At 52.5% G+C, this 16,774-nt stretch overlaps 2 protein-coding genes across 2 annotated transcripts in view; one reads left to right on the top strand and one right to left on the bottom strand.

The window, feature by feature from the left end:
• Positions 1–10,128, top strand: part of HECTD4 (HECT domain containing E3 ubiquitin protein ligase 4) — a 127,703-nt gene extending 117,575 nt beyond the window's left edge. Inside the window, 7 exon segments of the mRNA XM_015413276.1 lie at positions 305–460; positions 1,140–1,243; positions 1,421–1,642; positions 6,099–6,265; positions 8,365–8,560; positions 8,916–9,138; positions 9,852–10,128. Of these exon segments, the coding sequence (XP_015268762.1) occupies positions 305–460; positions 1,140–1,243; positions 1,421–1,642; positions 6,099–6,265; positions 8,365–8,560; positions 8,916–9,138; positions 9,852–9,988 (1,205 nt within the window). The 3' untranslated portion in view covers positions 9,989–10,128.
• A 5,728-nt stretch (positions 10,129–15,856) lies between these two features.
• Positions 15,857–16,774, bottom strand: part of TRAFD1 (TRAF-type zinc finger domain containing 1) — a 17,393-nt gene continuing 16,475 nt past the window's right edge. Inside the window, exon 12 of the mRNA XM_015413231.1 lies at positions 15,857–16,609. Coding sequence (XP_015268717.1) covers positions 16,562–16,609 — 48 coding nt within the window. The 3' untranslated portion in view covers positions 15,857–16,561. The remainder of the gene's footprint in view (positions 16,610–16,774) is intronic.

Genomic DNA, 16,774 nt, shown 5'->3' on the forward strand with positions numbered 1-16,774 from the left:
GCCGGGGGGGGGGGCTCTGCAGCTTACCTGGCTGCTTCTTGCTCTGACTGAGGGCTGCTGGGAGCAGGGTTCAGGTGGGGCTTGTTGCATGTGCCCACCCCCTGGGCTCTTTACTGCCGGAGTTCCGCTCCTGTGCGCTCTTGCAGGAAATGACCCCTATCTGTTGGAAATGTTGGCTCAGGGGCCAGGGTGGGGAGGAAGCTGTCATGATTCTGGGGCTGTGAGAACTCCTACAAGCGCAAACCCAGGCGTGTGTGTTTCTCCTTCCTTCTCTGTCCCCCCTCGCCCGTGGGTGGCCAAACAGGAGAGATACGGTCTTCCGAGAACTCCTACTTCTGCCAGGCGGCCCGGCAGCTGGCCTGCGTCCCGTCCTCACAGCTTTGTGTGAAGTTGGCCAGTGGAGGCGATCCCACTTACGCCTTCAACATCCGCTTTACGGGCGAGGAGGTCCACGGCACCAGTAAGGGTCGTCGCTTTGCTACCCGAGAGTCTTTAAGCAGCAGCCATGCTGCTAGTCCTGAGTGTGTAGGAAACCTGGAGAAACTGGTGGGGAATATGTAGAAGAGATTATATGTATACCCCTTGCCCTTCACTACCCGAAGGAGTCTCAGAGCGGCTGACAATCCCCTTTCCCTTCCCCTCCCCACAACAGACACCCTGGGAGGGAGGCGGGGCTGAGAGAGCTCTCCTGAGAAATGCCCTTGGGAGAACAGCTCTAAAAGAACTTGTAACTGACCCGAGGTCCACAGCAGCTGCACGTGGAGGAGTGGGGAATCAAACCCGGTTCTCCCAGATTAGAGTCTGCGCTCTTAACCATGACAGCAAACTGGCTACCCTAGAATCCATATGTAGCCTAGAATCCATCTCCCTCCACCCAGTCAGCTGCTGCACCCCTCCACCCCAATACACGGCTACTGTGGGGGGTTTTGATCTCACAACCATTTCCCAGTTTTTCTTGGTAACCTTGTGAGGTGTCAGGTTGGGGAGGGCCGCGGGAATGGCTGCTGGCGCGGTGGTTGCCCCGTCCTTAGTGGACAAGAGCGGGAGGACAAGAGCGGGAGGGTGACTTCTTGAGGAGGAAGGGGGGGTCGTGGCCGGCTGGGGTGTGGCTCTGAAGGGTCCATCTTGGCTTCTCCCAGGTGGCTCTTTCCGTCACTTCCTGTGGCAGGTCTGTAAGGAGCTCCAGAGTTCACTGCTGTCCCTCCTCCTGCTCTGTCCCAGCTCGGCCGTCAATAAGAACAAGGTACTCGCGCGGTCCCCCCAGCCTGCAAGAAGGGCCAGAACACCGCACTGCCCTTCCGGCACAGTCGCTGGCCCCGGCGGGGGTGGTGTGGGGGGGGGGCACCGTCTGCTTGGCTGCCCTTTCGGGCTGGCAGCGTGAGTGCCTTGAGGTTCTTCACGCCCTTTTCTCTGTCACCAGGGCAAGTACATTCTGACGCCCAGCCCCATCAGCTACGGGGAGGAGCAGCTGCTGCACTTCTTCGGGCAGCTGCTGGGCATCGCCATCCGGGCGGACGTCCCCCTGCCCCTGGACCTCCTGCCTTCCTTCTGGAAGACCTTGGTGGGAGAGCCACTGGATCCAGACCTGGACCTCCAGGAGGCAGACATCCTCACCTACAACTACGTCAAAAAATTTGAAAACGTAAGTCTTGGGTGCTTCCTTCCTAGCGGCCATTTAAAAGTGTGGGGAAGCAGACTGTCGGAAAAGGCCTCGGGGGGTTCATTTATTTAATAGATTCCTATCCCACCCCTCTCCTGCCATGCGGCCCACAACATTTTAAAAGACATGCCGTGGAACCATAAGGTTCATCATTAAGACAGTTAAAATCTCGACATTCTCCCAGTACCTACAAATTTTCCAAAGAGAAAACATCTGGCAGACCCATAACTGCTGAAAATAGGATTACCAAAAGGCCCGCCGGAACAATTCCGTCTCGCACGTCCTGCTGCAGGACGTTGAGAAGGTCGCGCAGGGCAGGTGTCTCCTCCGATGAAGCGTCCCACCAGGACGGGGCCATGATAGAAAAAGCCCTCGCCCTGATGGAAGCAAGACGGGCTTCCCGAAGACCAGGCACTGTCAAAAAATTGCGCCGTGATGAGCGCAAGCAGGGTGGGGGTGGGGTTAGATCGGGAGAGGTGGTCCTTCAGGTATGTCGCTCCCGGACCGTTTAGGGTTTCAAAGGTTTCAGTCAGGATCTGTCTTAAGTAGAAAAGAGCAAGAGTCCAGTAGCAGCTTAAAGACCATCCAAATTTGTGGCATGGTACGAGCTTTTACAAGTCTCTGCTCACTTCTTCAGATATTCACGAAAGCTCCTACCGTGCCACACATTTTGTTGGTCTTTTTTTTTTTAAGTTTATTTACTTATTTTCCAAACTAAACATACAAAATAACACTTCTTAATACAAAGTATCCTTTGGAGATTCTTTACACATTTGTATCTATCCATCTGTCTAATTTCTGCCATCTTTTTTTAAATGAACTTTCATCTTTTGCCAGCAGTATCATATTTAGTTCGTCCATTTCTTAAATTTCCATAATTTTTGTAATCAACTCTTCTCTATCTGGAATTTTTTCTGATTTCCAGCATTTCGCTAGGAGAATTCTAGCGCTGGTAAGAATATACAGTGTCACACATAGATCGTTATATTTAATTCCTTCTGGTAAAATATTTAGGAGGTATACTTCCGGGTCGAGCTTTAATTCTATTTCTAGTATTTAAGAACATAAGAACATAAGAGACGCCAATGTTGGATCAGGCCAAAGGCCCATCCAGTCCAACACTCTGTGTCACACAGTGGCCAGAAATACCAGTGCCATCAGGAGGTCCAGCAGTGGGGCCAGGACATTAGAAGCCCTCCCACTGTTGACCCCCCCCAAGCACCAAGAAGACAGAGCATCACTTGCCCCAGAGCCCCTAGCTATACCTTGTGGCTAATAGCCACTGATGGACCTCTGCTCCATATGCTTATCTAATTCCCTTTTGAAGCCGTCCATGCTTGTAGCACCCACCACTTCCTGTGGCAGTGAATTCCAAGTGTTAATCACTCTTTGGGTGAAGAAGGACGTCCTTGTATTGTGAGAAAGGGAGAAAAGTACCTCTTTCTTTACCTGCTCTTTCCCATGCATAATCTTATAAACCTCGATCATGTCACCCCTCAGTCGTCTTTTCTCCAAGCTAAAGAGCCCTAAGCGCTTTAACCTTTCCTCATAGGGAAAGTGTTCCAACCCTTTTATCATTCGAGTTGCCCTTTTCTGCACTTTTTCCAAAGCTATAATATCCTTTTTAAGGTGTGGTGCCCAGAACTGCACACAGTATTCCAAATGAGGTCTCACCATTGATTTATATAGGGGCATTATTATATTGGCTGATCTGTTTTCAATACCCTTCCTAATAATCCCCAGCATAGCATTGGCCTTCTTTATTGCAGTCACACACTGTCTCGACATTTTCAGTGAGTTATCCACTACAACTCCAAGATCTCTCTCTTGCTCAGTCTCTGCCAGTTCAGACCCCATCAATGTGTATTTATATTTAGGATTTTTGGCTCCAATGTGCATCACCTTGCACTTGGTCACATTGAACCCCATTTGCCATGTTGACGCCCACTCGCCCATCCTTGACAGATCCCCTTGGAGTGCCTCACAATCCTCACTGGTTTTCACCACCCTGAACAACTTTGTATCATCCGCAAATTTAGCCACTTCACTGCTTACTCCCATCTCCAAATCATTAATGAACAAGTTAAAAAGCAGTGGACCAAGTACTGATCCCTGCGGTACCCCACTGCTTACCACCCTCCACTGAGAAAATTGCCCACCTACACTCACTCTCTGTTTTCTATGAACTAGCCAGTTTTTGATCCATAAAAGGACTTGTCCTTCTATCCCATGATTTTTGAGCTTACTTAGGAGCCTTTGATGAGGAACTTTATCAAAAGCTTTCTGGAAGTCAAGGTAAATAATATCTATTGGATCCCCCTTGTCCACATGTTTGTTCACCCCCTCAAAGAACACTAACAGGTTAGTGAGACAAGATCTTCCCTTACAGAAACCGTGCTGAGTCTGCCTCAATAGGTTTTGTTCATCTATGTGCCTACTAATTCTTTCCTTAATAATGGTTTCCACCAATTCAACTATTATTTCTACTATTAGTTTTTGTATCTCTTTCCAAAATTTAGCTAATTTCTTGCATCTCCACCAAATATGAAAATAGGACCCTATATTTTTTTTGCATCTCCAGCAGTTACCCGAGGCATTACATTTTGTTAGTCTTGAAGGTGCTCCTGGACTCTTGCTCTTTTCTGCTGCTACAGACAGACTGACATGGCCGCCCATCTTGATCTGTCCTGGATTAAGTGACTCGGGCTGGATCTCCTAGATCCTTTCCACCCACAGGTGTGTGCTCAAGGCACCTTCCTCGGTCATAAGAGGCCCTCTTGCGAAAGGGGAAAGCGCCGCTCTCAGCAGAAGGGGGTCTGCAGGATCAGGCCCAAGGGCCCTCCCCTCTTGGCATCTGGCTGGCTGAGATCCTCAAGAAATCTGCTGAGGCTTAAATGGAGAGAGACTCTGGAGGCCAAGTGGCAGAGAGAGAGGGACGCTGTGTGGACTGGTGTGCCGAAAGGGGAGGCAAGACGTTTTCACCACCCTTGCAGGGCGAATCCTGAAATACATCTACAAGCAGCCACCCCTTTAACTGGTATAGGGTTGGTTGCACAGGCCTGCAGGTTGACTCTGGCATTCGTAGAAGGTTGAGCCCCTAAACGTGCTGAGAATCGGCCCTTTGATCAGCTGCCGGATGGATGCGGGGGCCCCAAGGTCCAGCTGAGGGTGCCATCAGATGTTCATGTGTAGTTCTCCCCAGGTGTCTTTCTCAGAAGTGAAGAGTGAATACTGCTTTTTGCGGTGACTCGGTGCTGCTCCATTTGGCAGCGCTGTCTGGGTTGCGTTCCCAGAAAAATGTGTTCTTCTATGGCAGCCTCTTGCGGTCATAATTTGGGCAGTGCTAAGAGGGTACATGTTCCCGATGCTGACTCAGCGGCTGTGGAGCAGATCCTGAGTGACGTCTTTAGAAAAACAAGAGCTAACCCCGTGCAGTCTGTCCGGAAGAGAATCGGCCCCTTTTGAGTGCCAGACGGGGTCTGTCTGGCAAAATGGGCCCCAGCAAAGGGCGGCAAGAAGGCACGGGAGGCCCTCACTGGGGAAGGCCCCCCCCCGCCCCGAATCCTGGGCTCAGGGCCAAAGAAGCCTTGAGATGGGAGGGACGCTTCCTCTCACCTCCTCCTTCTGGCTCCTCCCATCCGACCCCGCCCCCCCCCCCCCCCCCCGCTGCCGTCTCTGCTTGTCACCCACTCGTCCCATCTGCCACACGGAGATGATCCTTGACCTTCCCCCCCCATCCCCCAGCAAGTAAATTCAGGTGGGTCGCCATGTTGGTCTGAAGCCAAAGAACCACATTTGAGTCCAGGGGGGGCACTTTTAAGACCAACAAAGTTTAATTCTGGGCATAAGCTTTTGTGTGCTTGCACACTTCTTCAGGTACATGCACGCTCACGAAAGCTTCTGCCCAGAATTAAACTTTGTTGGTCTTAAAAGTGCCCCCCCCCCCCCGCGCCACACTGGGTTTTCCCCCCAGCAGTCTTCTCAGCTGTTGCTGTCTGGCTTTCCGATGGTCTCCATGGGGCCTTGGACCCTTCTGGCTGTTATTGTTCCCGCCCTGCTTTTAGCTCCCTTTCTCTCGAAGTCCCTGAGCCCTCCTGGTTGCCAGTGCCTGTCCACAGCCAGGACACTGGATGCCTGAGGCTCGCGGTGCCCTGGAGAGTCCCCCACTCCACGAGACGTGCTCCGCGGGTCTTCCTGGGTGCCAGGCTGTTGTCCTCCTTGCCGTCCCCTGGGTGGTGCGTGAGCAGGCTCCCTCGGTGCGCGCGCAGGCCAGCTCCCTCCATGGCAATGAAATCGGGGAGTCCCGCTTGACCAGCCGGGCACCGTGGCAGCAGCCGGGCTGGGTGCCGTATCCCGGCTTTCGCCCTCGGCTGACTTCCCCGCCCATAAAGTTTTCCCCGGCCATCCCTCGTGACGCCCCTCCTCCCTGTCGTTCTAGCTCAACGACGAGGCGGAGCTGGAGGCCCTGTGTGCCGAGATCGCCTCCCAGCACCTGGCCATGGAGAGCCCCGACTGCCCCAACAAGCCCAGCTGCAAGTTCACCTACGTGACCATGACGGGAGAGGAGGTGGAGCTGTGTGCCCGGGGCAGGCACATTCCCGTCGTGTGAGTCACGGAGCCTCCTCCCGCAACCGGCAGAGCGGCCCTGGGAGCCTGGGTGGGGCGGAGGGACTGGTCGGGGCCTGTGCCGTGGAGGCTGTCGCAGCGGGCCTTCCAAGACTGGGGTGCCCATCCGGGAAAAGGCTGCGCAGACCGTGTGTGTGTGTTTCTGTCATTTTGAAGTGGTCTGCGATGGGAGTGGCAGAGGGGGGAGGGTAAGGAGAGGGACCCCCTGTGGACTCGGAGGGGCAAGGGGGAGCCCAGGAGCAACAGGGAATGGCAGGGGCCCGCGTGACGTGTGGTAGGTGGACCTGCCCCTGGCGTGGGAGTCCCCTTGTTTATCAGCCACGCGCGAGCACCCACATGTGCAGATTCCCCTAGTTGAAAACACCATCAAAGATTGCCAAAACAATATATTAAATCATTATAAAGCTGGTGGTGTCACAACAACATTAGTGCATACTGTAACTATATTAAGGCATAAGATATGACGTTTCCTCCTTTGAAGATACGACAGAAAGTCCATGTAGTCAGTGTTACTTGACAGGAGGAGTCCACATAGTCATAACATTTTCCAAACTGCCTTTGCAAAGACGCCCATTCTAGATACTTGGAAGAGGCGTTTCCTTCGACTTCTTCAGTTTGCCGGCTGTGTTAAGTGGAACCTGATTTCGACAATTTCAACAGACCACAAGGTTCATAGTGTAAGAAGCAAATCATAGGAGAACCACAAGTGTGACTACATGGACTTTATGTCTTATCTTCTAAGGAGGAAATATTGAACTTATTCCTTATTATAGTTACAGTATGCACTAATGTTGCTGTTGTGCCCCCCCCAGCTTTATAATGGTTTAATATATTGTTTTGGCAATCTTTGATGGTGCTTTCTACTAGTGGAATTTGTACATTTGAGAACTCCTATGATACTAGGCTTTTCCCCTTGTTGTTTGGGTTTACGAGCAAGCACCGGCTGCTTTCTGCATTCCGATGCATTTTTTCATTGCCTGAAAGCAACAAGGAGGCTCATCATTTCTTCAGCATTCACATTGGGGTTTTAACAAGCTACACCCCACTTTCTTTAGGAAACCCCAAAGTAATCTAACTTCCATATTTGCCATTTCTCAGGACTGCTCAGCTGGGCCTTCCTGTGTGCACAAGAGCATGGGCCCCGCGGACGGATGGACTTTGGGTGTCCTTGTTGCTTTGTTAGACAGGTTGGGTCTAAGGTGATCGGGCAGGATAGGAATAAATAAACTGACAGCTAGTTATACTTAAGAGAGTACGTAACTATTTATAACTCACTCTCCTGAATCAAAAGTAACCAAGCAATGTACACATTTCGTCTTCCAAGATAAATCTTAAGATGATAAACTCTCCATTAATTGGGTGACAGTTTGGCCAACCCCATATTTAGGGCTTGCTAACCTGGGTAGCTGCGGTGGCTCAAGTGGTTAAGATGCTGAACTACAGGCTGTGGAAGGTCAGTAGTTCAGCAGTTCGAGACCCGGGTGCCGCATGACGGAGTGAGCTCCCTTCTCTAGTTCCAGCTCCTGCCAACCTAGCAGTTCGAAAGCAAGAAATGGCAAGTAGATAAATAGGTACCACTTTGGTGGGAAGGTAACAGCATTCCGTGCGCCTCGGTGTTTAGTCATGCCGGCCACATGACCACGGAAATGTCTTCGGACAGCGCTGTCTCTTCGGCTTTGAAACGGAGATGAGCACCAACCCTAGAGTCGGATTCGACTGGCTTTCGAGCAAGGGAAACCTTTACCTTTAACCTGGGTAAAGTTAAATCCGTTGAAAACAGTGCACACAAATAAAGCCCAAAGATGAAAGCTTTATGGTACCAAGTTAAAATACAGCAAGAACTGAAAATAGGGAGAGTGTTGAGGAAGACTGAAATGTGGGGGGGGGGAGGCCTTCCATGGAGCTTTGGGCGTTTCAACAGGGGCGTGGAGCAAGTGAAAGTGCTTAGTGGGACCGGAGAGTCAAACATCGGCCTGCAGCCTGTCCCAAGAGGCGGCCAAGGCTGGCGTGGGGGCGAGGCGAGCCCTTCCGTGTGCCCGCTCGGCGTTTGGAAGTCAGCGCCTCTTCTCTCGTCCCAGGTGGGAGAACAAGGACATCTATGCAACAGCGATCCGGAACCTGCGGATGCACGAGCTGCAGAACCCCGAGAGCGTGATGGCCGTGCGAGCCGGCCTGGGCTCCATCATCCCCCTGCAGCTCCTGACCATGTTGACGCCCCTGGAGATGGAGCTCAGGACCTGCGGGCTCCCCTACATCAACCTGGAGTTCCTCAAGGTTCGTGTTTTTCACGGCCCTCTTCCCAAGATGCTAACCGAATGTAAATGCGTGGGATTCCAAACCTTTGGTCTCTGCAGACTGGATGTGGGTTCCACAGGCCCTGGGCGTGCTTGTGTGGAAGGGATGGGGGAGCACGGGCAGCCACGCCCCCTTCCTGCCCAGGAATAGCGTAACAGCCTTCCATGGGCCCTGCGCCCACCATGGGATAGGGTGGTTGGAATATAAGTGTAATAAATGCATAAACCAGAGACTGGCATAGGCTGCGAAAGAGAACGTGTTTGGGTGACATGACTGAGTTTATCTCCTCTGTCTCTCTCTCTTTCTCTGTCCCCATCCCTTCCCTTGTGGACAGGCACATACCATGTACCAAGTAGGACTGATGGAAACGGACCAGCATATTGAGTTTTTCTGGGGGGCCTTAGAGATGTTCACGCAGGAGGAACTTTGCAAGTTCATCAAGTTTGCCTGCAACCAGGAGCGGATTCCTTTTACCTGCCCCTGTAAGGATGGGGGGCCAGACACCGCGCACGTCCCTCCCTACCCCATGAAAATCGCACCTCCAGACGGCACGGCAGGTAATGGCCCAGAGGGCTCTTGGTTTGTATATTTTGGGAAGGTAAGAGCGTTGTGGGCGTTAAGTTTTGGAAAACCGGACTGTCAAAAAAAGCCAGAGTCAGGGGATTGGAATATCCCACGGTTTGTACTTAGGTTGGGTGACTTTTCTTCCCAGCAGGTTTGAGAACCAATGGGGTTACGAATCTCAGTGTTCCCTCTAAGCTGAGTCAGTGTGAACTAGTTCACAGTTTTTTTAGCCTCCAGCGCACACATTTTTGTCTTAGCTCAGGAAGGCTGGCTCCGGAGCAAACTAATTTATACAGGAGCCAAATGGCTCGCTCACAGCTTTAATGCCAGCCGCTCACAAAGCAGAATTCCTGCTCACAAGCTTAGAGAGCGCATTGGTTGCGATCCATTCTGGCTTCCGATGGCTCTTTATGTTGGGTGTCCATAAATATGTACAGCAGGAGGGAGGCAGCTTGCTGGGGTGCCTCCCTCCGGCCTTCCCGGCCTCTCACTTTGTGTGGTTTCAGGAGGGCTTTGAAAATGTCAAGTGACATCGCTCCGCTGCCTCCGTCTTGAATCGTATTGTCCTTTCTCAGTGGGACTCAAGGTGGTGGCTGACTGCTGAAGCCAGTCGACAAGGAGGTCTGGAAGGTGGAGTGGCCAATTATGTCTTAGGCCTCACCCAACCAAGCTGGGTCACACAGCCCTTCTCTGCGATTCTTTTCAGGTTCTCCAGACTCACGCTACATCCGTGTGGAGACCTGCATGTTCATGATCAAACTTCCTCAGTACTCGTCCCTGGATATAATGTTGGAAAAACTCCGGTATGCCATCCACTACCGCGAGGACCCTCTCAGCGGCTGAGCCGCTCTGTGCCAAGGCGACAGGCACCTTTGGAGAAGCCCTTTCCACGCCCCTGCTGAAACGCCCAAAGCTCCACGGAAGGCCTCCCCCCACCACCCCGACACCAAAGGGGGCCAAACGCTGACCCTTTCCTCTGGATTTTGCTGCCACCGTGGTTGGTTGCTGGAAAACTTCCATTTTGTAGTCATAGGTGGATGGGTTGTCTTGACTGCCTTGTTTGTGAAATACTTGTAGGATAGTTTAGCACACAGACTGATGGTCAAACCTTGAAATCCATACATTTCTTTTGTAATTACAAGCAGTGACTGCGGAACGGGAGCTGACTGGCCAGACCTTTCTCGAGGCCAGGCCGCATATTATTATCTCTTGCCCACATTGGTGAGCTCAGACGGGGGCCGCTGTAGTGACAGGTACCAGACACTCAGAGCCTCTTGCTCTCTGAGGCAGGCAGGGGCCAGGAGGCCGGGAGGAGTTACCTTGACCCTGGTGGAAGGGGCGTGGGGGGGGGGATGAGGAACCAACAAACGTGTGTTTCCAGAGAATCTATATTTTAATGGCACATTTAAGGTGTTGGTTGCCAGATTACTGCAAGCACGAATCTTTTGTTCAGGGACAAAAGGAAAGGCGTGCCCACATACAACAAAACCAGTGGAAAGCACTGCTCATCTTGGGCACTCAGAAATGGTTGCTCTGAGCTTATGTTGCATCTGGAAGGAGGGAAGGAAAAGGCGCGGGGGGGGGGGGGGGCTGAATTCCAAGAGGTTATTTTCCTCTTCCCTGGGAAAAGGACAGGGACGATCCATCTAGCTTTGCTCTTGTGGTCCGGTTTGTTTGGGAGTCCACTGGCTGAATTGCACTGGTACCCGATCCAAGATGCACCCGGCCAGCGACCACATTCTCTTTTCTTTTCCTTCCTCTGATCCCCCTTAACTGCTGTGTGGGCTCTTGCAAAGCGATCTTTCGACGTAAAGGTATCACTGGGTCAAAACGGGCTGGCTGGCTGGCTGGCTGGCTGGCGGCTCTCCATCAGCAAAGAGCCGGTGCCGAGCGCTCAGTTTTATTCTAGCCTGCTGTGACCGGTAACGTCCAACTGGTGGGAGACAGAGAAGCAAGTCCAAATAGTTTCGTTTCTCTGCAGCAGGAGGAAAGCTCTCCTGACGGAACACGACTGTGAATACTGTGAACGGGGCGGGGTTCTGTGTGGTCTGTGAGTGGGGCTGAGGGGGAATGATCAAAACTGGGGGGGGGACACGACACACAGATGTTTTCTGACTTTGCTGTGGGTGCACGACGAATCCAGCCTTGCTGCACACCAGAGAAGAAAAACCTCCCTGTGCCAAGGCCTCCTTTTCGACACTGGAGATCTACCCATTTTCTGGCCCAAGTGGGCATGACGTCATATGGTAAGCTTAGAGACGCCCAAGAGAGCCAGCCATGGCAGATCTGGAAGAAAAGAGCCTCATCCCCCCCCCCCCCCCCCCCGGCGCCCCCGCGCAGGGTATCCAGCTGGGTGCCAACCAAGCCTGCTTTCGCCAGGGCTCTGCCCGTCTTCGTCTTCTTGAATTGCCACATTCTCTCGAGGCGACTTCTCATTCCGTCAGATACCTCACAGGCCTTCCCGTTGCCACATTGTCAGAGAAGTTGCCTCCCCCCCACCCCCCGCCTTGGCCCCGAAGAGAGTGTGCCACTGAGTGACTTGATGTGTATATTTATTAGTTATTTATGGTTGCATTAACGAAAGAGAACTCGTTCTTCCTGGTGTTCCTCCTCCACCCCGTGCGACGGAGCTTCTTTCTCGGGGACACGATTGCGTGTCCAGATAACCTCCTGGCGCCCTTCTTCGTCCACATAGAGGGATTCCTTTGGAAGAGCAGGCGGGGCCAGCTGCAGGACGCGGCCGAGAACGGGCAAGTCCCAGGCTGGGGACCAGGAGTCAGTCCCCAAGGTGCTCCCTCGGTCCCTGTTCACAGACGCCGGTTGCCAACGAAGGGCCCCCCCTCTCGGATCACGACTGCGGTTTCCTTTCACTTGAATACTCATCCCGAATGTACAGCTGTCCTCCGAACAGCCGCAGCCGTGGACGCTGAGGCACTGGGGGAGAAGCGCCCCTCTTGACCTGTTTAAGTGCTCTTGGGCAGGCGGCAGACATCCGGGCTAAAGGGAATCCTTCCGATTACTGGTTGTGTGCATCTGTCTGTCTCCGTCCTCCTCCTGCGGCTTCTACTCACTCAGCCCAGAGGCAAGTGAAACGCCGTTAGCCACACCGAAAACTACTTGAGATGACCGGCAGGAAGGGGATGCCCGCTCTCCTGCTCTTTTGGGGATAGGTTAATGCACTAATTTTTATTTGTATTTACTTAAAAACAGCAGAGGTGTAAATATTTTGTATAAAAGGGGGAAAGCGAGTCCCCGGTGGCTCTTTCTCTTGCGCAGGAGTGACCCCCGTTTCTGCTGCTCAGGGGCAAAGGCCAGCTGTGCGGACACACACCTTTTTTTGTTGTTGTTAATTTATTCACACCTCCTCCTGCCACCAAAGTGTCCCCCTCTGAACCCATCTCGAGTGTATCCAAACTCTGCCCCAGCTTCCCTCTGTGACCTCCCTCATAGCACTTTGCTCTTCAAAATAACACTGCAGGATTGGTTGCCACTGGTTTTTAAGATCTTTCTCTGGCTTTTCTTGTATTTAATAAATGCTTACTTTTGGTGGAAGTGTCTTGAAGCATTCAGTAGCTGCAGTCAGTAGAGGGTCACGTTGAAACGACATGAGCTGAAGGAATATCAACAAGTATCGTGTCCAGACCACGCAAAGTGATGGTATTGCTTTGCTCTGCGCTGGTTAGACCTCACCTGGAGTCCTGTGTCCAGTTTTGGCCACCACAATTTTAGAAGGTGATAGCCAAGCTGGAAGGTGTTAAGAGGAGGGCAACAAAGATAGTGAGGGTTCTGGAGACCAAGTCCTGTGAGGAAAGGTTGAAGAAGCTGGGCATGTTGAGCCTGGAGAGGTGATACGATAACCATCTTCAAGGACTTGAAGGGCTTCCATATAGAGGATGGTACAGAGTTGTTTTCTGTTGCCCCAGAAAGTCAGACCAGAACCAGCGGGTTGAAATTAAATCAAAAGAGTTTCCAGCTAAACCTTAGGAAGAGCTTCCTGACAGAGTGGTTCCTCAGCAGAACAGGCTTCCTCAGGAGGTGCTGGCCTCTCCTTCTTTCGAAGATTTTAAGCAGAGACTAGATGGCCATCTGACAGCATTGCTGATTCTGTGAACTTAGGCAGATCATGAGAGGGAAGGCAGGAAAGGTTGCATCAGTGCTTAGTTCTTGTGGCCCTTTCTTACATGCCCAGGGAAATGCTGATTGCCACTTTGGGGTCAGGCAGCAATTTTCTCCAGGCTAGTTTGGCCAAGGATCCTGGAGGATTTTTTGGCATCTTCTGGGCATGGAACAGGGGTCACTGGGGGTGTGGAGGGGGAGGTATTTGTGAATTTCCTGCATTGTGTAGAGGGTTGAACTAGATGACCCTGCAGAACCCCAGCCGAACTTCACAAATACTGCTTTTTGCAAGTTCTCCAGTGGTCCAGGGTGCATCAGTCCTTGCATCTGGGATATAGCTCTTCCTCTTCGACAGCAGGGTCCTGTTAGCTTTCGGGGAAAATGAAAGCTCCTAAGAAACTGGAGAACAATACTCCTCGAACCTGAATAACACAGGAGGAACAGATCCCAGCCCTAGAAGTCACCTCCAAAAAATTAAAAAATCTTGAGCAGGAAGGACTGACCCACCTCTGGACCACCGAGAAAGGATGAATCACGGCAAGCAAAAGCAGCCTTCCATTTTCAAACAAATGTTGGTTTGGGAGTGGGGAATCACAACCACCCACCGTGGGCCCTGGCGCCTCCCTTTGGCAAGAGCCCTGGGAACTGGCTGCACCTTAAGAACTGCTCACATTCAACTCCCCCCCATCCCGCCTGAGTCCCTCACCCCAGCAGAACTCGCCACTATCCAGAGTCTCCCCGGGCTCTACTGGACAGCAGGAGTTTGGGGTGTGAGAGAGGAATGGAGCTCTGTGTGCCTTCTCTCTCCTCCTTCAGCACAGAAGTGCTTGGACCATATAAAGCAGAGCAACCTGTCTAAAGCACAGATCAGTTTCTACAAAGTTTGTTCACATCGTTTGTGAATAAAACCAACTTTTAGTAACAGCACTGATGATCAGACCCAATCGAAAGAGTTGCTGGCATAACCCTAAGAAAGCAATCCAGAAGGGTACACTCCTAGCTGTGAAGGAATGGACCCGGTCCCTTTGGGCCGGTCCCCAGGAGGTCAGAAAACCTCACGGCTCCCGCCAGATGGAGTCACACATCCAGCACTCTTCCAGCTTTGCTCTTCAGAGGCTCCTGCAAGTTACAGCTTGGGGGCAACTGACTGCCCACTTCACCATTTCATAAGAACATAAGAGAAGCCCATGTTGGATCAGGCCAGTGGCCCCTCCAGTCCAACACTCTGTGTCACACAGGGGCCAAAAACACCAGGTGCCCTCAGGAGGTCCAGCAGTGGGGCCAGATGACACCAGGAGCCCTCCCACTCTTGCCCCCCCCCAAGCACCAAGAATACAGAGCATCACCTGCCCCAGACTGAGTGTTCCTCTCTATACCTTGTGGCTAAGAGCCACTGATGGACCTCTGCTCCATATGCTGATCCAGTTCCCTCTTGAAGTCTTCCATGTTTGTAGCCGCAGCCACCTCCTGTGGCAGTTTCTGGTTATGGTGCTCCAGGGGTGAAAAGTCTATCCAGCGCCCCCTCTCTGTTACCACACTTCAGAGAGCAACACAGGTGTCCCCCCCCCCCCAGGGATCAGACTCAGGACTTGTAGTTTAAATTAAAAGGAGACACAGGCTTTTCAGGCTGAGCAGGGAATAAAGGAAAGTTGCACACACATGGCCCCCTTTCCCCACGAGGCCAGCACCACCCTGGTGGCGCGAGAGGAGAAGCTAGCCCGGCTGTACGAAGAGATCGAGGCGGACCTGATGGTGGGTGCCGGGAGTGCGGGCGGCACCTTGGAGGCTGTTCCTTGACGTGGGTGTTCTGGAGAGACCCCCCCCCCCCCCCCCGGCACGGAAGAAAAGAGTCCCTCCCCGTCTCCTGAGAATTTACTTTTTGGACAGTCTGTCCCACTGGGAGGGTCATTTGGTCTTAATGCCCCAAAAGGAAGAGTTCGCGTTCTAGCCACTGAGCTCTTAGCGGCACCTGCCCCTTCTCTCCACCCCCTAAGTGTGCAACTGAGCCCCTCTCCACAGAGGACGCTCACAGTAAACTGAGATACCGAGGAGAATTCTTGGGTGGAGAGCATTTCTCTGCACTTGCTCACCCGGACTCTAACATTCCTTCCTGTGTGAGGAACAGGTTCAAGAAGACACAGCACCCTTGACAGAGAACTGCAGCCAGGGCGGGGGTCCTTTCCCCAATCCGGATCCAGTGTTCCCTCCAAGCTGAGTTAGTGTGAGCCAGCTCACATTTTTTTAGCCTCCGGCTCACACATTTTTGCCTTAGCTCAGGAGGGATGGCTCCAGAGAAAACTAATTGATGCAGTAGCCAGATCACTTCCTCACAACTTTAATGCCAGTTGCTCACAGGGCTCCACAGCTTAGAGGGAGCACAGGCTTAACTTTTTCGACCCAGGTCTGCTTGTGCGACCCATCACTTTCCAAGGCCCCCTGCCCTTTGAGCGACTGGAGCATTCAGTCACGCAGAGAATTCTTCCCCTCTCAAAGAGGCAAAGCCAAAAGAATAAATCTGGCAATCTCTGTAGTACAGGCAGGGGGACAGGCCAGTATTAGCAGTTGTTAAAAGAGACGGGAAGGACAACGCTGGTAAATACAAATTTTTATTACATGAAATTTAAAAGGGACATTCTCTACTACAGAACAATCAGCACAGAAAGGAGGAGGAGAGGTTGACCTTCTGTCAAAACCTGCCTCTATTTTTAACTGGGCACTTCTGGTATTAAAGAAAAGAAAGGACCTTCAAAGGGCCCATCCACCATCGATTATGGCTTTTCCCTACGTTTCTCTCTCCTTGATCGGTCACAGAGACTTGCTTAGGAACTCAGCCCAGTTTGCTAAACGCAAGAGGAGAAATTCTTCTCCCCAGTGGAATGCAAGTCAGCAGCACACCTTCCGACCCCTCTTGCGGGGGACTTGTCTGCTGTCTGGACCAGCCTCAAGCTATTCGCGTCCCACTGACCAGGCTCAACAGCCCTCTCGACTCCGGGAGGGGTGGATGCCAACTTGCCAAGGGGTCTTAAGGCCAAGCGCTTCCAAAGCAGGCCACCCGAGACCCTCCAAAGCCGTATGATCACTAAGCAAATAAGCTGGGCCGGCCTGCCCAGCGCATGAACACATTGCACATTTAGAAACAAAACGCGAGCAGGAATCTCTCCTGCCACCACCACACCTCTGCTCTGCAGCTGTGGTAGGGACCTACCCCCAAAGTAACCACCCACATTAAGACCAAGACCGGCGCAAAAATCCTTTGGGCTAGAAGCGACGCAGGCGGTGGCCCCCGGACTTGGCACCCTCCTACTCTTCTTTGTCAGGGTACGCCGATTCACTCCACCACGGTTTTGCCTACGAGAGAGAACAGCAAGAGGTGAAGCGGGGGCCTCCTCCCAAGCTCCCGTGCTTGCAGTCTGCACGATCAAGCCGGGTCTGGCGGACTCTGCTCCAAAGAGCAGGACTGGGCATCCACCCAAACGGCATCTGCTTGCCCCAGCCCCTCGTTTCCTTCCTGCT

This window comes from Gekko japonicus, unplaced genomic scaffold, assembly GCF_001447785.1.
Source record: "Gekko japonicus isolate JY-2015 unplaced genomic scaffold, Gekko_japonicus_V1.1 scaffold10, whole genome shotgun sequence".
Taxonomy (NCBI): Eukaryota; Metazoa; Chordata; class Lepidosauria; order Squamata; family Gekkonidae; genus Gekko; species Gekko japonicus.